Source organism: Typha angustifolia, chromosome 12 (assembly GCF_048772165.1).
Source record: "Typha angustifolia cultivar Huaian chromosome 12, ASM4877216v1, whole genome shotgun sequence".
NCBI lineage: Eukaryota > Viridiplantae > Streptophyta > Magnoliopsida > Poales > Typhaceae > Typha > Typha angustifolia.
This window is the reverse complement of record NC_133250.1, coordinates 10,171,781-10,194,964: the sequence shown is the minus strand read 5'-3', so window position 1 is coordinate 10,194,964 and position 23,184 is coordinate 10,171,781. Positions and strand designations below refer to the sequence as shown.

The 23,184-nt window shown below is 37.5% G+C and overlaps 5 protein-coding genes across 6 annotated transcripts in view; 2 read left to right on the top strand and 3 right to left on the bottom strand.

Moving 5' to 3' along the window:
- LOC140771950 (protein CYSTEINE-RICH TRANSMEMBRANE MODULE 9-like) overlaps window positions 1–23,184 on the bottom strand; it is a 97,977-nt gene that overhangs the window by 51,738 nt on the left and 23,055 nt on the right. The window lies entirely within an intron of this gene.
- Window positions 30–3,538, bottom strand: LOC140772652 (uncharacterized). The gene is made up of 7 exons (XM_073114819.1): window positions 3,088–3,538; window positions 2,111–2,170; window positions 1,553–1,801; window positions 1,391–1,467; window positions 1,048–1,124; window positions 827–959; window positions 30–745 (listed from the first exon to the last, which is right to left on the bottom strand). The coding sequence occupies exons 1-7, from the start codon at window positions 3,494–3,496 to the stop codon at window positions 590–592; spliced, it is 1,161 nt and encodes a 386-aa protein (XP_072970920.1). The 5' UTR covers window positions 3,497–3,538; the 3' UTR covers window positions 30–589.
- Window positions 4,398–5,233, bottom strand: LOC140772520 (anaerobic nitrite reductase AHB1-like). The gene is made up of 4 exons (XM_073114630.1): window positions 5,118–5,233; window positions 4,920–5,034; window positions 4,696–4,812; window positions 4,398–4,592 (listed from the first exon to the last, which is right to left on the bottom strand). Exons 1-4 carry the CDS (start codon window positions 5,231–5,233, stop codon window positions 4,467–4,469), a joined length of 474 nt encoding a protein of 157 aa, XP_072970731.1. The 3' UTR covers window positions 4,398–4,466.
- On the top strand, window positions 6,468–10,519 carry LOC140771940 (phosphoglycerate kinase 3, cytosolic). The gene is made up of 6 exons (XM_073113788.1): window positions 6,468–6,844; window positions 7,498–7,575; window positions 7,667–7,927; window positions 8,273–8,590; window positions 9,887–10,045; window positions 10,133–10,519. The coding sequence occupies exons 1-6, from the start codon at window positions 6,650–6,652 to the stop codon at window positions 10,325–10,327; spliced, it is 1,206 nt and encodes a 401-aa protein (XP_072969889.1). The 5' UTR covers window positions 6,468–6,649; the 3' UTR covers window positions 10,328–10,519.
- Window positions 13,373–22,495, top strand: LOC140771724 (uncharacterized). 2 transcript variants are annotated; one of them, XM_073113358.1, is made up of 8 exons: window positions 13,373–13,526; window positions 14,225–14,313; window positions 15,090–19,430; window positions 19,589–19,831; window positions 19,916–20,074; window positions 20,656–20,814; window positions 21,638–21,784; window positions 21,877–22,495. In XM_073113358.1, exons 2-8 carry the CDS (start codon window positions 14,251–14,253, stop codon window positions 22,117–22,119), a joined length of 5,355 nt encoding a protein of 1,784 aa, XP_072969459.1. In that variant the 5' UTR covers window positions 13,373–13,526; window positions 14,225–14,250; the 3' UTR covers window positions 22,120–22,495. The 2 variants fall into 2 exon arrangements, with proteins under 2 accessions (XP_072969459.1, XP_072969460.1); XM_073113359.1 differs by having other exon boundaries at window positions 13,433–13,526; window positions 14,230–14,313.

Sequence of the window (23,184 nt, the reverse complement as noted above, 5' to 3'; positions counted from 1 at the left end):
CATAGTACATAAAGTGAAGTCCAGGGTAATAATAGTGAATTACTCAGATGGGAAGATCTTGATATATATTGAGGCAGTTAAACACTTCCTGGCTTGGAGTTACTAAGTTGTATAACAAAAAAAGTGTGACGCACAAAAGAACAGGAAAAATATACAAGGTATGAAATTGAAAGAAGAAAAAAAGATACAGTTAAGCAAGACTTAATCATTTCTTCTCTCTTGATCCAGCACTATCAACATTTCACTCTCTTATAAAATATTTGAGAAGTTTGGATGCTTAAATCTTCTATCAAATCAAATTTCTTTTTGTTCTTCGAGCTCTAATCAAATTCTCCCAGTGATTCACGGGATCTCCCATGAAGCAAGAGCCTTCTTCTCTCAACAATGACAGTGTGAACTCCTTGGTATAAATCAACAACAGTAGAACCAAGGCAATCCATACACAGCATATGGAGATTTTGTGCCTTTCTGCCATGACTAGAATCAGGGGAATAATTCATCACTTGAAGCTTGTAAGGAAGACACTGCCAATATTACTTGAATAAGAACCATCCGAAATGGACCATTACATATGACAAAAGTCCTCATGTCAGCTGACAGAGGACATGGCTTCTTCAATCCTCCTGATGACTACACTAAGACTATGCCCACTTTCTAAAGCTTTAACAGCAGCTCTGTGGGCTTTCTTGTGCCACTTCAGGAGGTTGTATGATTGCAGAACAGACCACCGGGCTTGGTTTGACATCTGCAACATAGGTAACAAAGAGTTAATACAGTAACAGCTAAGATATTGATTCAGATACAAATCAAAGAATGATGTATAGACCTGTGAAATAGTCAAAGGAGGTTGCAGAAGAACACTGATACTCCTGAACAAATTCTCATCATTTTCTCCACCTTCTGCCTCCCCATAAACAAGAGCTTCAGAAGCAATTCCAGCAAAAAGTATCATACAGTACCTGAGAGCTGAGTAATCAATTAGATTCACAGAAACAAAGAACCAATCTTGTGTCTATTGGGCCTATGACCATCAATAAATCTATGTACCTGTCAAAAGCAGTACTGCTTAGGCGGCCTTCTGCAAGTTCATTTTCCATCTTTTCATCCCAAAACTGAGTTCCTGCCTACAGAATAGAATGAAAGTATGAAATGATGTGCATATGGATATTTTCTTAAGAAGAGCTTAAGTCAGTAACTAACACTCATTGGTTGAAGTTGAAAGACTTGAAATTAGCAAGTACTTTATGTACTTTGTTATATTTTAGCTGTCTTGCTAATGTATTTTCTTAAGAGTGGTTAATAACTTAGTTTCTATTGCAGCGCAGAAAAACGCTAGAAATTACTTCACTTAATAAACATATTATTAAAATGTAAAACTATCCTAAGTTACCTGGCCTTGAATTCCCATTTGCATAGCCACAAATGGATCTAAAATCACTCCTCGTATCGGGCAACCCATTAGATAAGCTATAAATATAATGGATGAGGTTATACATTTCCTCTATTAACTTGAATAAGCAAAAAGGACTAATGCAAGAGAAAAAAAAAATACCAGTAAGGAGATGTCCAGCTTCATGAACAAGAATACGGCGCTTATACGGGGGCCAAAAACTTGATATCTGAGCAAGACAGCTGCCACCAAGAAAAATTGCATCCAGTGCTGCTAATCCCAATATGGCAGCCAAGTTAGGTCGGATATCTATTCCTTGGGAGAGCAAGAAAGATATGCCACCAAGAGAAGCAATCAACACTATTCTAGAAGTTCCAGTAAGGCCCCACTTCTTTGGCGCAAGCTTAGCAGCTGCAAATATCAGAAAAAGGTCATTCTAAAACGAGACCAACTTGATTCAGAATTAGACCGGAAAGGAAAAGTATGCACTCCAATACTCGCTACAGAAAAGGGGCAGATGAAAATGCTTCCATTTGAACTAATAGACGAGTTATACTAAAACCAACACTAAACAGCAATGTACTTTATATGAAATGCAAAACTAAGAAGTTTTCCAAATTCTAACATAGTTATCCTCTAAAGAACAGTGCTATTAAGTTCCAAAGATTTCCAAAAAGTCAGAAGGCTGAGAGTAGGAAAGAGTCACTTTAGATATCTCACCTTCCAAACCAGTTGACTCTCTTAACAATGAAGGGGTGACATCCCTTGGTCCCTCTAGAACTGTAGCATGAGAAGGAAGAAAAAAAGAATTGGTAAGAACCAGCAGAACTAAACAATGAATAATTCACTCTGAAATGAGCTTAATGAACCTTTTAATAAAAACACGAGAATGTAACAAAGCAAACAACCTTTCTAATAGGCAAAAAGAGGAAAAGTGGTCATATTAATCTTGTCGGCAATAAATGATATATTAAACTATGATCGTTATGATGACAGAAATCACTTAGATTCTATATGAAATAAACTCTCTAGTAGGGCTGTCAAAATAATCAAGCAGGTTCGATCAAGCTCAGCTAAAAAATGATCTGAGCCAAGCTTGATCTTCAAAATAGGCTTGCAAATAATTTCAAACCAAGCTTGATCACGAGCTGGCTTAATTAAATGGGCTCGATAAGGCTAAAAATAATTATAATATATATAATATGAGTAATACTTTCTATACTATACTATACTTTTATTATATTCTAAAAGTTACTTAAGTGGATTGTTATGTCATTTGATCTTGTAGAATTTAGTCCTGAATTCTGATCCTATTTTTTTTACATACAGATATTTCTAATAGTTTATGTATTGTAATATTTATATTTTTTGAATTATGTCACATTTTAAGTTTAATTCAAGCCTAAATTAAACTTAATTTAATTCAAGTTTGATTGATCTCGAAATTTGGCTTGAAATTATTTATTGATCAACTCGAGCTCGAATTGAAATGATTCAATTCAAGCTTGATCATAAATCTAGGCTCAAAATTGTTTTCAATTCAAGCCTGATCAGAGCTAGGCTCGATTACACCCCAACTCTCTAGTTATTAAACCTTATTATCACTGCATAGCAAGAAAACCATTACGAATAATGCATAAAATTTTTGCAAGTACCAAAATTTTCATCATGCCATAAGATCAAGAACAAAAATATACCAATGTTCTTGCATTTCCCAAAGTTGGGTAATATCCCACGATCCTGGAGAAAGGCGTAGGCGCTCCCGACAAGCCTCATATCGTCCGCATTCAAGCAGGTGTCCAACACCTCCCAATCCCTCTCCGGCCTCGACCAACCTGGGGAGTACAACACCGACGAGGATGAAGAACCCATCGCATCCACCGGAGAAGAAGACAACTCCACGGATTTGAGGAAGCGAAGGGCCCTCGAGAGGTCCTTATCCCTCACCGCGTCCTCGTATTCGCGCCATTCTTTGATGGATTTGACGCAGAGGCGAGATGGGTTTCTACAAATTGAGAGATTACGAGGGAAAGGTGAGATCTTTAGGGGTTTGGAGAAGGCAAAGCGGAGATTGGTGGAGGAGAGAGAAGCGCAGGGAGAAGGCATCGGGCTATCGGAGCATATGGAACCGGAATAGGAGCGTGAAAATATCTCGGTTTTCTTCGAACTATATCGCTTGAAAAATGGTCGGGAATGTTACTGTTCACACCCTAACAATTCACTATTTACAATTCGATCCTTTTTTCTAATTTCTATTGGAATAATTCATAAGTTTCTCTAAAATTCTTTCGAATATCACAATTGGCAATATATTCTTCAAACCTTTATAATCGTTTGAAAAGTAATCTAGATGTCGTAGCACAAAAGGATCTAAGCTTGGGATCTCTATATCAATTTTAAGAGTTGTTAACCGTCTCAATTATTATTATCTATCACTTTTACACTGTCTTAATTGTTTAACTAAACCAATGTTTGTGACTTTTTATAAAATAGTAAAGAAGAAAATGGATACATACACTCAGTGAATTATTTAATTACATCACTAAGTCTTCTTGATTAAGAGTTTTGTTAAAAAATATTAAAAAATTAACTAACTAATTAGACGAATAAAATGCCCTAACTTTCTCTTCATTTTGCCTTTTAGATGCAAATTTTTTAGTGATATTTTGAAATACTAAGATGAAAGATTATAATAGGAATATGAGATATTTTATCTACTTATTAAATTACTCAAAATTGTAAGATTATTTTTATTAAATTTTTTAATAAAATATCCACGAAGGAAACTTTAGTGATATATTTAAATAGTTCGATAACCGATTGGGTTAAGATATAATTAACCCCATATTTAACACTTGAACTCGATATTTGTAAACTAAATAAATTCAGTCACGATTAAGAGATGCCGTCTTCTATTCTTGGATAGACAAAGACCAAATGTTACATTGTTCATGCAAACATGAACACATGAACAACTTATTCAATTTAAAAAATACAACAACACCAACAACAAATGCTCAACAGTGCAGAAGCTCAAACTTTAGCAATCCTCGTGGGAGCAATTAAGCTGAGTTAATTACATCTCAGCTTGTATAGCTGCAGCAAGATGATCATAAGCTACTCCCCAGGCCTCCTCCATTTCAGGAGACCACATATATGGAACTGCCTCCTTTATAGTCTCCAGTAATGCAAACTTAAGCACCTACGTACAAGAGCAAAGATGTCTATAACTATGTCCAAAACTTTCAAGTTAACTGCATTTAATTACTATCTATCTAATAATTATCTGGACAAATGATACATACCTCAAAATGTAAACCAGCAACGCCAGCCTTGGTATGAACACCTCCTAACTTCTTCAGCGTAATGTTTCCCACAGTGACTTTCCCAGTCTTCCTCAGCATTGTAGCTGACTCACATGTCTATGCTCACATAAAATCACAACAAAATTTACGTAAGAAGACAGTATCTAGCCATGCATATATCTAAAGTAAAAAAAGAAAAGAAAGGAAAGATATAGTCGTCGAACCATGACGAACACATTCATGGCATGGGCTTTGAGCTTAGGGTTCTTGCTGAGGGGCTCATCTGAGTCGCTGAGGAAGGAGAACTTCTTCCTCGCAGATGGAACAATCTCGAAGATCCTATTATGGCAAAATATATATACATATACGTATATAAGGTACGTAAGAATATTGTAATGAATTAAAAGTTAAATGGAATGCACCTCAAGTAGAAGTTTAAGCCGATGGTCGCAGCGTCATCCTTCATCTCATTCCATGCATCCAAGACAAGGGCCTCTTGCTCTCTGGTGAAGGCTACCATACCCTTGGAGAATGCCATGTCAGTTATATATATATATATAGTCTCTATTGCTCAGGAGATGAGGATGGGTTTGAAACAAAATGAGATAGATGGTTTATATAGGCAAGAACTTAGAGTATATGTTCCTATAATTCATTAACTAAGTGGAATATAAAATAGGACATGGAGGGTTGGATGTGAATTGGAGGATAATAATACGTGTACGTGGGTGGCTCCAAGACTGCATGAAGAGGCAAAAGGTGGCACCAAAGTTTGGTGCAAACCATTTGCAGTTCATTGTTGCTGGTCTTGAAACTGTGGGCTGATGGAGACAAAGGGAGAGAGAGGGAGGCCATGCATGTCTTTGACATTATATATTTGATTGAAGTTTAATTGTGAAGGAGACGTGAGAATGAGTTGCATACTTGACATATATATATATATATCATTCAAAGAAGTGGGTCAATTATATGTGCTAATACTCTGGAAGATCCTATTGGAAGGTAATAATAACATCTAGATCCTGAACTATTTGCCCCTCTTCATGTTGACCTCTAATTTATTTTTCAGTGATACATGGAATGCCTTAATTGCATGAAACCTTTGAAATGGTACTTGTGTTTGATTATATCCAATTATTATTTTTATTATTATAAAATATCATGTGATTAATTTTAGGTGCTCTAGAGCATTTAACTCTTACTTTGGAATAAAAGAAGAAGAAATATCTAAGGGTAAGATGGTTGTTTGAGATTATTAGTTAATAGCTTCTGAGGGGGAGACTAAAGAAGTATTGGATAGTTAAAAGATGGTAAAGTATCACAAAAAAATAAAATAAAAAGGTCCATGTTAAAATTTGCATTAGTTTATTTTAATAAAGGAGTTAATTAGTTGTCAAATTTAATTATCTGAGTTAAAATTATTGAAAAAAATATGATTAATTAATAGAATATGACTTTGAAATCCAAATCTATTGACTTCATATTAGGTCTCTAATAAAGTTTTTTTTTTCTTTTTTGGTCCACGTCATTCGGACCCTAAATGGAGCAACTCAGACCACACACCAGAAGTAATCTCAGCCGTCGAATCCTCGATATTTACTTAAATAACTGGATCTCAGCCGTTCAGTTTTAGCCCATTTGATAAGGCGGTCAAACCAACGGTGGGGTCGCTAGAACCCTCTAGAACAGGAGAATATGCGATTATACCACTCCAGCGCACGTTAGCATTGCCATCGTAAAATACGCCTCCTTCTCCTTCTGGAAAAAGGCACCTCCTTTTTAGTGCGCCGCTCGTCTCTTTACCGCTGCTACGTTTCCTCTACGCTCTCTCCTGATAGATCGATCTATTACGTCCTTTTCTTGTGAGATCTCTTTTTTTGGGTTTTTCGTGATCGGATTAGATCTCTCTTTTCTTAGGATTTGAGGCTCTTGTACCGGTTCATTTGGTGGAAAAATGGCCACGAAGAGGAGCGTTGGGGATCTCAAGGAAGCCGATCTCAAGGGGAAGAGGGTGTTCGTGAGGGTGGATCTTAACGTGCCCTTGGATGACAACCAGAAGATTACGGACGACACCCGGATCCGCGCCGCCGTCCCGACCATCAAGTACTTGATGGGGAACGGGGCCAAGGTTATCCTTTGCAGCCATCTGGTGAGGTTTCTTCTTCTATGTCCTTACTATTCCTTCGTTTTTCGTTGTTCTGATCCAAAATTTGACTCTTTTTTTCTGTAGTGGTTCTTTTGTGCATGTTGATTAATCTTATCATCTGGAAAGTTTGAAGATTTGTATCTCTTGTTGATGTGGATCTGTTTTGCAAAGTGTTATTATTTTAAAGAATGGACGGATCTAGTACATGTAAAGAACATTGGAGGTGCAATTTGTTATGGTTGTTTGGTAAATCACATGGCCTCATAATAGACGGAAGTAGTATGCATGTAGTCCACTTAATTGAAGCTTCCATCTGAGTTCAATAAAGTTCAGCATGCAGTTTTAAGTTAATATGCTAATTGAATTAGTTCTATCTGCAAGTTTACTGTCTAGATTAAGTAATGGTGGGTTTACTTGGACAATGAGTTGAATCTTATGAATAAGATGCTACAGTCTGTTTTTTTTGAAGTTGAACAGCTTGGCTATAAAGACACTGAAAATGGTATAATATGATTACATAATATTAAAGATTTGCTATTTGATCAGCTACTTGATTTCAGTTTTATATTGTTTAGCTTCTAGTATAGTATGTTTCTTTGGATTTTGCTTCCTTTTTGAGTGATGATGAACTGATGGATGTGGTTTTGATACTCCAGGGCCGCCCGAAAGGCGTCACCCCAAAGTACAGCCTGAAGCCTCTGGTGCCAAGATTATCTGAGCTTCTTGGAGTTGATGTATGTAGACCTGCCGTTGAGCCCAGTAATTGTAGTTTTAAAATTGTAATATAGGTTGATTTTTTCCTGATCCCTTGATACTGGAAATTAGGTCGTCATGGCAAATGACTCTATTGGTGAGGAAGTTGAAAAATTGGTGGCTGTACTACCCGAAGGAGGTGTTATCCTTCTTGAAAACGTGAGGTTTTATAAGGAAGAAGAGAAGAATGTGCCCGAGTTTGCACAGAAGTTAGCGTCGCTCGCCGACCTTTATGTAAATGATGCATTTGGCACGGCTCATAGAGCTCATGCTTCAACTGAGGGAGTCACAAAGTTCGTGAAGCCAGCTGTTGCTGGTTTCCTGATGCAGAAGGCATGTTTCCAGTCTTTACACATTTTGCAATTAATTATGTTGTCCTTTCATTTTGAGTAGTTTGTTCATTTATGATTTGGAATTCTGCACAAATATTAAATTTATCTCTTTGAAGGCCAATATATTCTATTCTGTCAATTAGCAATATCTGAAAACTATTTTATGGATATGCTTCAAGTTCCTGTAGTATCATAATGTGAATCATTACATCTATTTACGAGTTTTTCTAAGTTTCTTTCAAATATGGTAAAATATGACATTTTGCATCGTATGCAAATACATTTGGTGGCTCTCTACTTGTTTTGTGAATTTTCTGTTAGCACTGAATTCTATCTCTATGATTAGGAACTTGATTATCTTGTTGGGGCTGTCGCGAACCCTAAGAAACCGTTTGCTGCCATTGTTGGGGGATCCAAGGTGTCAACCAAGATTGGAGTGATAGAGTCCCTGTTGGAAAAGGTTGATGTCCTTATCCTTGGCGGTGGAATGATCTTTACATTCTACAAAGCACAGGGTTATTCTGTTGGCTCATCCCTTGTTGAGGAAGACAAGCTTGACCTTGCGACAACACTTATCGAAAAGGCGAAGTCTAAAGGTGTAGCTCTCATGCTTCCTACGGATGTTGTAGTAGCTGACAAGTTTGCTGCAGATGCTAACAGCAAGGTTTGTTCCTCTACTTCTGTTTATTGTGTTTCCTGGTTTTAGGATGTCATGAATAATATGGCTAACAACTCTAACCGTACTTCACCATTGCGAAGTTGAAATGGTGAATTTTGATGTGATCATCATGGATTTGTTATGTTTGTAGTTTTGATCCATTTTGGAGTTTCGTTTTTCTTGGTTATTTTTTAAATAAAAATTCAAAGAAGTTCTGAAAAATTCTAAAAAGTAGCACAAACTTTTGAAAAGAGCATTAAAAATACCAGTAAATACGTTTACTGTTATTGATCAATAATTAGGAGAAACTAATGTTGATGTTACCAAATTTATTGCTGCTAATTAGAGTATTTATTATTGTTACCATACTTCCAAATAAATTGAGGCCATGTTACTTATGCAAGTATCATTAGGAGAAGTTAATGTTATGCTACAAAATATATACATATTGTCATTAATAGGAAACAAATTCGATGATATAAGGTAGATCATTTCGTTAATGGGGAGTAAGTACAGCTGTTATTATATATAGTTTCTATAAATGATGCTTAATAATGCTTACACTACCAAAACATATACAATTATTGCCATTGTGGGAGAATTGCTATTAACCATTTAGGAATTAGGATAAACCAATGCTGATTAGAAAGAATTTAAATTTAAGCTGCTTATAGTACCAAGAATGGAAAATATTTGGTCTAATTTCAGACCTAAAACATAATCTGTCACCATAATAGTCCGTTAACAATATAGTTATAGCTGTGATAGATATTTTATTTTACAAACCCTGAAGGTGAGCAGAAAAACTTGTTTCGGCCATGGCATCCATGTTTTGGCTGAAACTGCATGGTTTCACCTATGGTTTCACCTATCTTTTCAGATCGATCTTGGTGGGCACCAATCCATTTTGGCCAAATTTTCAAACCATTATTTTTTTCTTTTTAAATAAAAATATAGAGATGTGTTTTACCACAGTAACGTTGGATTCCTTGTATAGCAGAAGAGATGCATGCTTGACCAATGCTGGACGAGATTGATAGTCCACTGGAAAGATATAGCTAATAGCTGTAACACAATCTCTCCCTAATGCAATTCTCATCTTCTGAAAACAGTGCAATATAGTTTCTGCTGGTGGACTTTCTGTTGGTCTTCTTCGTCTAACTATGCACTTGTAGCCATAAATATGCTGATAGAGTAGATGTAATCTTATATCTTAGACATCTGATTATAGATGTGAATGTTGAATAAAAACTTTAGGACATGGCATGCTTGGTTCTAACAACATCCTGGTGTATTCTGCAGGTTGTGCCAGCGTCTAGCATTCCTGATGGCTGGATGGGCCTGGACATTGGCCCCGACGCCATCAACACATTCAGCGAAGCTTTGGATAGCACAAAGACCATCATCTGGAATGGACCCATGGGTGTGTTTGAGTTTGAGAAGTTTGCCGCTGGAACTGATGTAAGCTTTTATTAACAAACTCAATGCCCTAGACTTTCATTTTCCGTCCTGTTGATATCAAATGAATAATGTTCTCCATTTGCACAGGCCATTGCCAAGAAATTGGCTGACCTTACTGGAAAGGGAGTCACAACCATCATCGGAGGTGGTGACTCTGTTGCAGCTGTGGAGAAGGCCGGGCTTGCTGATAAGATGAGTCACATCTCAACCGGAGGTGGTGCTAGCTTGGAGTTGCTGGAAGGCAAGCCACTTCCTGGCGTTCTTGCTCTTGATGATGCATGAACTAAATCAGTCCCTTTTAGTCCCCTCTGAGATGTCATTTTGACTGAGATTAAGTTGCACTGCAGTTTTGTAGATGGGCCATGTAATAAATGAAGTCCTTTGCCACGAGAGGCTAGTGGCTTCACTGGCTTGGGACCAGGATTGTCTCTTTGTACTCTGAGGGATTATGCTCTTCATCCTTTTCTTTTTTCATTCTTTTTTTTTTTGACTGCAATGCCTTGCTTTTTCTGTTGGAAGATCTAATAATGCTAGTTTATGCCTATAAAATGATTGTCATCAGTATCACTATGTAACTCATGGAAATAGATTACCTGGTTGAAATATGGCTCTTGGAAATTACATACAATAGAACAATAAATTGGTTTTGGTATTTGGAATCAACCAATTATGATTGTATGATATTCTATATGATCTAATGGTTGAAATTGTAGAAAGTGGTAGTTACCTTTTTATTTTTTTAAGGGCCAATTAGTATTTTTAATTTCTATTCCTTTATAGTGATTTGTGAAACAAAATAAAATTTCCACTCCATTAAGCTCTCCAGAACATCTATAATTTTTAAGAAACATTAAATGAAACAGTCTCAAATTTTATGACTAAGTTAAACCGATTAGTCAACTAACATGTGTAAAATGATAGTTTCATCTCTGATAGATCTAGAAGTAAGATCCTGTTTTAATACTCCACTTGTATGTACTAATCATTCCCCATTTAAGTTCAAATGAAGCTCAAAGGTGTCAAATTACTTATTAACTCCATCTCTCAATCAACTTAATAAAGTGATCAAACACGGCACACTGCTAACTTTTGACTGCTTTAGAATCATCTCTATCTATAAGCTAATAATTGGAGCCTAGTGGATCTTCCTTTTGAGGGTTTTCCTTCTTTGTCCCTCACAATTATTTTTATTTGTTTATATGTTCCTCTAAACTTACCATTATACATATATATATTTATTTACATATAAGTGTCAAATCTTTTTTAATTTAAACATTGACAAATAAATAATTTCTTTCTAAAGGGTATATATGCAAAAATAAAATAAAATAAAACCTTTATTTTAAACATTATTAGGTTGTCTGAATCATTGATAACCATAATGGACGGCATAATAATGACTTCATAATCTAGCCATCAAACACTTTGCAACATATATATTGGACGTGCGATAGACAACAAAATATCCTATCAAATAATGGAATTACCCTAATATTAACTCTAGGCTACAAGATCAAATAATGGACAATCTATTTACGCCCAAACAAAAATAAAAAAGAAAAAAAGGAAGAATAATTAGGATCTTGTCACTTTCGGTGAGATTATTCTACGAAAACACCAAGATTGAATGCCGAAGAATTAAAGAGAAGAAGTATAATTCGGGGCCCCACCTACAGCTGGAAAGTCAATTGCCAGTACCACCTCCACCTCTGCGCCAGTTTAATAATTCAATCTAATAGGGGGTGATAAAAGACAAAAACATTTTTTATTACACGATTACCCCTCCCTTTTCCTCCATTTACTCCATTCTCCGGCTACATACTTATATTGTTATTGCGGAGATCTCCAGGGGCAATCTTGTGAACATCAAAAAGTTAGGCCCCACCTTGCCTCGAGATGCGCACTCCTTAAATTGGTTTCCTATTTTTGTCAGCATGACAGAGGGAGATGCCAAATTTCCGATTTTTTTTCTTCGCATCGTATTTATCTAGAAATTAATTAGAAAATTGAGGATCGGGGTGGCGGCGAGGTTAGGTGTTGAAATTTGAAATTCGGACCGTTAGATCGAGAGATTAATTTTTTAGGAGGCAACCAAAAAAAAAAAAAAAAGTTGGTGGAAAAAAGAGACAAATTGTGATCGTTGGATATCGTCGTGACGGTCTCTTCCACGCGGATCGGTCGGTTTGGTCGGTCGGTCGGTCGGTTTGGCCGCCGTCCACAGACCAAAAAGCAACTCGCATAAGTTGTTAGTGTGACAACTTAGCCCACCACCTTTTTCTTTTTAATTTTTAGTTCCACGTTGTTATAGCCAACCAATTAGGAAGGTAATGTTATCGTCTCTCACCTGAAATGACTTTTAAAACCCTTATATAAATAATTAATATTTATCGCTGTTAAATTTTAATAGAGAAATTTGTATATAACACTATTTAAGATATTTTCTGTAAATATTTATCAAATCATAGGGATATTATAATTTTATTAAAAAACAGGGTGTTATATGTAAACTTTTCTTAATAATAAATTGATTAAGAATAACAAATCTGTTAGAAAACGAGCTAACAATTAATGATCATATTTTTGAAAGCAAGTTGGAAGTGTGTCTCTGCAGACATACTCAATGACTGTGGGATCATAGAGTTTGAGTGAGCATGGCCCCCACCAAATTCTAACTCTACAGTAGTGCAAATTAATAAACGTTTGAAGTTTGTGTAAGAGAATATGCCAACAGAACCAACTTATGAGCAACATAGAATGAGATTTACTCAAACACCCCCTTGATCTAAGCTTCCCCACCTAACCCGTTTAGCTTAGCACCTAACTCAAACTAAAGAAGAAAAAAAGTTAAAAAGCTTTTTTGGTTGTTAGTGTAAATTATTAAATAAAGTATGTCTTACTACTGCCGCAAAGTTGGTGCAATCTTGTCGGTATGGAGCGCCAGCTATGCCCACCATCATCTGCAGTTTGAAGGGCATTGGATCCCAGGTGTTGTTTATAGATTTCGCCTAAGATCTTCTGACGGGCTTCATGACGGGTTCGGATCCAGTTCGGATAACTCCTCTCTGCCCGCATTCGACGAGAACCCGTCGTGTGTGTGTGGGTGGGTGTAACCGCCGGCTTAGCCAACGAAGGAAGGGCATTTTAGTCATCTAAATACGTAAACGGAGGCTAATAAATTTTACGTACAAAGGCGACTGCCAAATCCTTTGCGTCAAAATCAGACCCGCACGCAGTCTGTCGCGGGGGCAATCTCGGAAATTTAGCTGCGGTAACCTCACCGCCTCCGGTGATACGCCATTTGGCGGGTCCCATCAGCAGAGCTCGTCGTATAGAAGCAAAGATACGCGCAGTCACTTCCCCCCTCCCTCTCTCTCTCTCGCTTCGCTCTCGCTGCCGATTTCTTTTTGGAATACGAAAAATAAAAAAATAGAGAGAGAAAGAGAAAGACGAGAGAGATTTTGACGATTTCTTCGATTTCAAGGTAAGCGTCAATGATGAGAAAACTGTTCTGTGTTCTATCGTTGATCGTTTCACTGGATTCTTTTGTCGATCGAAGCTACCTCGAGTTCATGGATGTTGTCTTTATGTTGTTTTTATTTTCCTTGAGTATTTTTTATATCTTAGTCCAACTTCGATCGATAGTAGCAAAGATGTGCTGATCGATGCCTCATCAAAATGGTTTCATCCAACATATGTTTGTCTTTGGTTTTCTGAGATTGATTTGAATGAAGAACGAACTGGTTTCGATCGGAGCGGATTTATATTTTTCTTCTCACGCCTCTGATCGATCTTTCAGTGGAGATCGTATAAAGTTCGATAACTTTCGAATTAAGCCTTTCTTGTGACAGGAATACAGGACAGAGGACATTCCATACTGGAATGGCTTCATGTGATACTTTCGATTATTGGCGATCTATTCTTGCACGGTGGTCGAACTCAATATTATTACGTATTATTACTTATTATTACTTATTAGGACAGCAAGTAGATTAGCCACTTCTCATCTAATAAATTCTATGTGAAATCGATTTTTTCTTTTTACAAATATTTGTGCATGAAAGTTGGGAAGATTTTTTTCTTCATCAATTAATTCCTATACCTTCGTTTACTAGTCCTTTTTTTTCCCCTCAGTATCGATATAAATGGTGAGTAATTTCTATCTCAATATGACGTTTGCAGAGAAGATCTAGTAGTAGTGTACTGAAATGGAACAAGCCACAGGACCAAGCACCGGAGAAGTTGATGTGAAGCCGGCCAACGAAGTTGTGGTAATAATTATAGTCCTTATATAAGCTTCTTATGATGACATTTTTTTCTTTTCAAGTCTTCCACATAAGCTCTCTGTGGTAGTTAGAAAATTGTTCTGAATCTTGGATATTGGCAACATTTTTGATCTTTTTGGGCTAAATTTATTTCTTAAAATTATGTCTCAGAATAACTGCTTCAGATTCCAGTTCATATGCGTCACCTCTAGTTTGCATTTGGCAAATCGTTTGCTCAGGCGTTTGAGATTGATTCATTAAACAATCTGCCCCCGCCTTGTTTAGGATAATTCAGTGACTTCTGAATGATTTAATTATTAAATCTATCATCAATTTCACCTTCTGTTAAGCCATGTACAGAACCACCTTTCTCTGAAGTGGTCAGCCGTATGGGCATAGGTTGATCAAAAAGGAAAGATATGAATTGTTGATCAACCTCTGTAATAGGTTGGATTGGATGCCTCTGAACATGAACTGCCGAACATCAATCTCGCCTGGTGTCTTAGAGGTCACTATGTCTCTGCTCTCTAAGCAAGAGGGACGAGAACTTATAGGCTCTAAATTTAGTTGTTCCCAAGAAAACGATCAACAATGCCGAAAGTGATATTCTTTGTAGATCTTGAAATCACAGCTAACGCACTCCTAAAGGTACTTCCATTACATGATAAGTATAAGGCTATAAGCCACAAGTTCAAGAGTGATCAAATTAAGCTGCATCTACCAAAGGAGTCAAAAGTTGTTCAAAATTTTGATTATTAGTTCTTACAAAGATTTCTTTGCAGGTACATGAAGATGAAAAAGCAATTCTGCTCAATGGTGATTCAAACCTAGAAAGAAAAGAAGTTGACAAAGAAGAAGATGATGATGGAGCTGCATCAGACGGGGAATTTATAAAGGTGGAGAAGGAACCAGAGGCAACTCCGAGCGCTTCAAGTCATGATTCAATCACTTCCACAATAAATGCCGAGCTTTTAACTGAAGAGAACACCAGAGCACGGGAACTAGAAATTGTCACCGGTCAAGTAGGACGTCCAGAATCTATGATGCCAGAACCGGAGGATGATGGAACGAAGCAACAACTTGATAAAATGTCCAGACGTGTTGAAGAACTTGAAATTGATCAAAACAAGATGAAAGAGCTAATAGTTGAAGCAGAAAAGAAGAACACTCTGCAGCTTGAATCTCTTAAAGAAGCATCAACAGCTCTAGATATGAAGCACAAAGAGCTTCTTGATGTGAAGGAAGCATCTAGTAGTTTGTCCTCTGAGCTTGAGGAGTCGAGGAAGAGGATAGAGGAGCTAGAAGTAGAGTTGGCATCATCAGCTGATAATGTGCTTAAACTCAAAGAACTCTGCAACGAGAAAAGTTTGCATGCGGAGTCGGAGGCAAAGAGGGCTTCTGAATTAGACAAGATGCTCGAAGTGGAAAAGATGAATGTGAAGGAGATGGAAAGCCAAATCAGTAATTTTCAAGAGGAGATGAAGGGTTTACATGGTAAGATCGCTGAGAAGCATCAAGTAGAAGAATCTCTGAGAAATACTATAGTAGAACTCAAAATGGTACAAGAAGCTTTGGACCTTTCAAAGTCACAAGTGGCAGATTTGGAGCAGAAACTTTCCTCTAGGGAAGTCACCATCAATGAACTGGCACAAGAAAAAGATATCCAGAAGGTTTCTGAACAACAACTGAAGGAAAATGTGCTTGAATTAGAGAATCAGATTTCTGGTTTGAATGAAAACATACAAGCAAAGCTTGCTAATCTGGAGGAAGTTGAGTCAAAGCTTCAGAAACAGATGAAAGAAAGAACAATCTTTGAAGATAGATTGAATGACCAAGAAATGCAAATGCTGACTTTACAGGAAGACTTGGCCAAACTTTCGCAAGAAAAAGAAGATCTGCAAATCAATATTGTTGACCTCAACACAAAATTGTCTGAGAAGGAGGACTTCTGCAGCCAGTTAGAAGCCAAGTTAAGACTGGCTGATGATGACCATACTAAAACAAGATCAAACCTTTCTGAAGTATTGTTACATAAAGAGGATCTTGAACACACTCTGAAATCCCTGGAGGAACTGCATGGTGAATCTAAAACAGCTGCAGAGACTGCACTCCAGAAGAACCTTGAGCTTGAAGATTTAATTCGGGCATCAAATGCAGCTGAAGATAGTCTAAAGTTACTGCTGAGAGAGACCGAGACAAAGTTGTCATCTGCCGAGAAGAAGATTATGGAGTTAGAGCAACAGCTAAATTTTGCCGAGATAAGATCAATTGATGCAGATAAAGAAATTAAAGAAATCAAGGAGAAGATGACGGAAACCATCACTTTGTTGAGGGACAAAGATGAGGAAATTGCAGTATCGAAACACGATCTGAAGGGGTATGAAGAAAAAATCATCCAGTTGGAATCAGCTCTGCAGACCTCTCAGTCTAGATCATCACATCTCGAGCAAGAGCTGGAGGGCCTTTCTGAAAAATGTGTAGAACATGAAGGACGAGCTAATTCAATCCATAGCCGTAGTCTTGAACTGGAAGATTTTCTTCATGCATCTCATTCCAAAGCAGAAAGTGCTGAAAAGAAAGCTGGTGAACTGGAGCTACTGCTGGAAACTGCTAGCAGCCGAACCCAGGAACTGGAGCAGCTGCTGAGCATGACAGAAGCAAAGTTGACTGACTCTGAAACAGAATCTAAACAGTACAGTAGCAGAATTACTGAGGTTTCTGCAGAACTGCAAGCATACCAGACAAAATCAGCTAGTCTTGAGACTGTACTGCAAGCAGCGGCAGAAAAGGAGAGGGAGTTGACAGATACGTTGAGCCTGATTGCTGAAGAGAAGAAGAAATTTGAAGAAACGTCAATTGATTATGGAGAGAAACTTCAGCAGAAGATCAAGGAAATCCAAGATTTTGAAGCTAAATTAAAGAATGAAGAGATGCAGATGTTGAGTTTGCAGGAGGAATTGGCCAAAATGACAGTGGAAAATGACACTCTCCAAAAAGCTCTAATTGACCTTGACACAAAATTATCAGAGAAAGATGAGCTGTGCAGCCAGTTAGATGCTAAGTTAAACCATGCAGAAGACCATCATTCGAGAACACAGTCACTCCTCTCTGAGGCATTGTTACATAAAGACGATCTCGAACAAAATCTGAACTCCCTCAAGGAACTTCATGGTGAATCCAGAACAGCTGCTGAGACAGCACTTCAGAGAATCCTTGAGCTCGAAGCTTTAATTCAGGCATCTAGTGAATCTGAAGAGGGTGTGAAAGTGCTGCTGAGAGACACTGAGACAAGGTTGTCATCTGCAGAGAAGAAGAATGCGGAGCTTGAGGAACAGCTAAATCTGGCCCTGCTAAAATCAATTGACGCAGAAAGAGCAGTGAAAGAACTCGAACAGCAAATGACAGAAGCCAGCACTCTGTTGAGGGACAAAGATGATGAAATTGCTGTGTCAAAAAGCGTTCTTCTGGAGTATGAGGATAAGATCAACCAGTTGGAGTCATCTCTGCATTCCTCTCGGTCTATAACCGCACAGCTTGAACAGGAGCTGGAGAATCTTTCTGTGAAATGCACAGAGCATGAGGGGCAGGCTCGTTCGATACATAACCGCAGTCTTGAATTGGAAGACTTGCTCCAAACATCACACTACAAAGCTGAGGATGCTGCGAAGAAAGTGGATGAGTTGGAGCCTTTGCTGGAAGCTGCTCGCTCCCGTACACAAGAACTGGAGCAGTTACTGCATGACACAGAAGGAAAGTTCAAAGATGCTGAAGAAGAATCAAAACAGTATTGTAGCAAGGTTGTGGAACTTTCTGCAGAGATTGAAGCATTCCAGACGAAATCTACTAGCCTTGAAGCTTTACTGCAAGCCGCTAGTGAAAAGGAGAGCCGGTCAGCAGAAATGTTGTCTCTATTTGCTGAGGAGAAGAAGAAATTGGAAGAATTGTCAACGGACACTGGTGAAAAGCTGCGGGAAGCTACGGAATTAGTTGGCATTCTTCAGGGTGAACTGGAATCTGTTAGAGGTAAACTGGAAGGTGCGGAAAAGGATCTTGAGTCTTCAGGTATTAGAGAGCACAAGCTACTTGAGAAACTTAGATCTGCTGAAGAACAGCTTGAACATCAAGGAAGGGCATTAGAGCATGCTACTGCAAAAAGCCTTGAGGCAGAATCCCTGTACGAGTCTTTAGTCAAGGACACTGAGCTAAAACTCCAACAAGCAGCAGCAGACTTTAGTCAAAAGGAAGCGGAATCTAAACAGTTGCTTGAGAAATTGCAGTCTCTTGAAGAACTTGCATCATTTTATCAAAGTCAGACAGCAGAAGCAGCTGAAAAATTGGCCTTACTGGAGGCTGAGCTGGGAGCTAGTGTAGAAAAATTAGTTGATGCTGCGAATACTATTGAGGAACTTAAGACTAAGGTCACTGAGGCTGAACTGGAAGCTCAACAGATGTTGTCTGAGAACGAATTATTTTCTGGGACGAACGCAATGCTAAGAGAGGAGCTGCAAACAAAACAGACCAAAGTTGATGAGCTTCATGAACTGTTAAGTTCCATTCAGTCGGAGAAGGAGGCTACTGCTGAGCAGCTAGATTTTCATGTAAGAACCCTTGCACAGTTGACAGATGAACATTCAAGGGGCTTGGAATTCCAGTCTGCTGCTGAATCTAGGATTAAAGAAACTGAGGCTCAACTGCATGGAGCTAATGAGAACTTCAGACAGAGAGATGCTGAAGCCAGAGTCTTGAATGAGAAGCTGCTCGCACTAGAAATCCAGCTGAGAACTTACGAAGAACAGGCTGCTGAAGCTGCATCTGTTGCAGAAAGTCATAAGATCGAGTTGGAAGAGACTCTATTCAAAGCAAAGAATCTGGAAGAAGTTCTTGAGCAAGTCCAAAGTAAGGCTGATCAGTTGAAAATGGAGAATGAAGATTTAGCTGGAATGAATAGTAGTTTGTCTAAGGAGTTGGCAATATATGAGAAGAAACTGAATGAGTTGCAGGCAATGCTGGATGCAGTCATAGTAGAGAAAGAGGCTACACTGGAACAACTTCATTCTTTGGAGAAAACATCAGAACATATGTTGCAACAGCATAGTTCAGATCAAGAACTCCTCCAAGCCCAGGTCGATTAATATACCTATCCATAATTTAGCTTTCTTATCTCTTCGAATTTGAATATCTTATTCATTGAATGAAACCAGTTATTATCTATTACATTCCCTGTGGTAAAGGGAATGATTAGGAAAGCAATATCTTAACAGAAGTAGTAATATTGCTGCAGATATCCTCTGTCATGGAAGAGAATGACATGCTAACTGGAATGTACCAACGTACAAAGAAGGAGCTTGACGAAGTTATAGTCAGATTGGAAGAACAAGAAAATGAACAAAAGGCGAGAGAAGTTTCATTTAGTACTGATGTGGAAAATCTGAAAGCCGAGCTAGCAGAAAAATCTGCAAACAAACTGCACATCTCAAAACTCGAGCAACAGTTATCATTAACTGAACAGAGGTTCATGGAGGAGGTAGTTTCCCTGTAATTTATTCACAAGGATAAAATGAAAGATCATCTGAAATTTTATTCTCTTTTATCAATTTCGTATTTTCAGATTGCAAGCATGCAAATATTAACTGCTGATAAGGATGAAGTATTAACTGCCAAATCAAAAGAATACGCAAGCATACTCCTTGAGAAGGACGTCTTAGATGGACAGCTGATGGAAATAAAGAAGGAGCTAGAACTTGCTTACAAGACCATATCAAAACAGGTTTGTCTCATGTTATACTATAAATGGTGTTCTTCTGAATTTTTATATTCCAACTAGAAGTTTACTTTGGTTCTGTGTTATCTGTTTCGACTCTCTCAAACAATTCCAGTATTCCACCAATGCATAAAAAAACACTTCTTTAGTATATCCAAAGGCATATTCTTAGAGTTATATCGATAAATTATCTAAAATATGTATTATGCATTTCACTTTTGGCAAGAAATACACTGTGACATATGGGAGACTCATGAGATCTCTCTGTGGAATAATTTCCTTCTTAAGGATAGGAACTCGCTGTATCTTTTCCAATGATGCTAAATAGATTCAGTAACCTTCTAATCACCAATTTAAGGAAATCTTGATTGATAGTCTGAAGTCCAAAAAAATCGTAATCTGGTGAGAAACTAAATTTAAAGTTATGCCAGAAACTTAAACATGTGTAGCACTGGCCTAGATTGTAAGATGCAAAATATTGGTCTGATAACTAAGATACTGTGCTTACTTTCTTGTTACTCTTTAAAGTCTAGCAACCAGAAGCATACTAGTAATGGAAGCTTGAGCTTAGAATTTTATTTCGACAGGAAGAACAAATCTCGTTAAGGGATATTGAATGGGAAGCAGCTAAGAAGAATTCAGTCAGCGAGTTGGAAGCTAAGCATCAGCATGCCAGGGATCTTGAAACACAAGTTGATGACCTCAAACAGAAGCTGCAAATAGTGGAAACACAATACAGGGATAAGGCAAGTTTTCTTCCAACTTTTTGTCTCATTAGCTGGTTCATCAAAGGAAATATGCCCTCGCTACTGAGATATAATTAGTAGATTCATCAGTGAAGGTTGGCGTCCAAAAATAGAAGCTTCTTTATCAAATAAGTTCTGTTTATAAAATAGCATGTTGCCTTATGTTCTTCACTTGTCATCACAGGATACAAGTGAAGATCATCAAAGAGCTCTCTTATATATTTAAAGATATACAAGTTATTATACACTGATAGTTTGTCTTTAGAATAGCATTCTGATGACAGCTATAATCTTATCCTTCATTATTTGTTCTTAATCAACTGCACTCTGGAGTTTCCAGTCAAGGAAATCAAAGTTTTATCTTAGGACTTAGTGAAGTCCTAATATGAATAGTTTGACAATGATAAGTTATCCTTGTGAACAATTGATCATATCGTATCCATTCATTGGTGTATGAAACTTTAAGGTCTCGTTTAGAAACACTCATGATGAATCAATCGGACAAGTTGAGTGGTTGATATTTGATAAAAGAAGAGAATTTCTCAACTCTCGACAGAGAGACGACATCATCACACCTTTTTCACAATTTATATATGCTAATCACCTGTTTTCCTTGCATAAGGAACTTAATACTGAAAGGAAAATATTGATTTGCATTGCCTTCCATGAAACTCTTAAAAGGATACTAGAGACGATGTAAATTTTAATTCCTGACTACATGCTTACTAAACTAATGAGATTCTGCTTGGATTTGTCTTTTCCTTTTTGGCATTTGGCAATTTTGCCTCCACTTTGACTCGATTCAGTTTTTTGTGGCTTGCAGGTTGCAGAAGAAGGTGAAAAACTTTCTCTTGTAAATGCAGAGCTCAGTGACTTGAGACTCAAACTGACTCATGCTGCTGAATTGGAGATCAAGATTCTGGAGCTTGAGAAAGAATTGCAATTGGCAAATGCTAAAGCTACGAAACAGGTAAGAGCCATTTTTGATAAGCGGATTTCTTTGTCCTGCTAAAGGGTCTTGAAATTCTGAAGCCGAAGTAAAATGATAAATTTCTTTTGCAGGCAAGTGATGAAGTGGTAGAAGTAATAAAATCCAGAGATATCGATCTGGGAATTTCACCACCATCAAAAATGAAGAATAATAAGATAACAAGCGAGGAGTTGCAGCAGGTGAAGGGCATTCCTTCTTCTAATGCTACACTACAAGCTACTCCAGAGCCCTCAGGTTTCATGGCCTTTAAGTTCATTCTCGGCGTAGCTCTGGTGTCCATAATCTTTGGTGTCATACTTGGGAAGCGTTATTAGCATGCTTCATGAATTCCTTCTAGTCGTTGGTATATGATCCATTAAGTCTAGTTCTCTGGGTGCAATGGTACTTCACTACTTTGCTTGTTTAATACCATTCCCAGATATATCCAATGATTCTAGTGAAAATGTCCAGATCCTTAGGTTGGGAGGAGGTTTAGTCGTTTTTGTGAAAGTCAGAGATCCTCGATGACGATAGAAAGTCACAGATCTTGTTGTCGGGTTAGGAATTTGTTTTTTGTTCATTCCTACCCTTTGCATGCAGCACGGGGAGACTGCATGCAACTGGCTTTGTTGTTTTGTTTGAGCTTGTCTTCCTGTTTCCTTGTAAATCCCAAGTGACAATGTTTGATAAGTTATTTGTTGCTGATGTTGATATTTGCTGCAGGAAAAAAAAAAAAAATCCTCTCATATTCTTGGTGCACCTCCTAGGCTCGTGTCTCTATAACCGGGTCTGGCTTCGCAATTTAATTATATCTAATCTTTTAATTTAAAATTAACAACATTGTATATGTAAATTGTGTGTATTATATTAACATGTCCATGTGATGTGATGCACTATTTCCTCAACTATGCATCCACATGGAGGCATACATAGTTAGTTGTTCACTTCATAGGCAAGCAGACATAAACTGGAGTGTGAGTGGTTAGCCATTTATTCTAAGGTGAAGCCGGCAACCTGATAGTTTCCGTCGCCGGTTTTCACATTTTTATTAATTCATAAAAAAAATTAATTACCAAACATTTTAAAGCATAATATAAACAAAGTTGGGTTATTGAGAAATGGCATGTTACATGTGTTCTACATAATAGAGGAGAGTAGAGAATTTTATAATTTGCTCATCTTGTAGTTTATATGAAAGATATGTTAGTTTAAGAATATAGAAATAAGTAAATATTTTGTCTTTTTACTGATAATGAATAATATAAGGATTTTTTTTTAAAATTTCACACATTGTAATGTTCTTATATTTACCGCAATTTACACCCTGTATCTTTTATTATTTTTAATTCGTCTGGCGTTTTCCGTAATTTAATGAAAAGATGAAGAGTGAAATGGAAAAA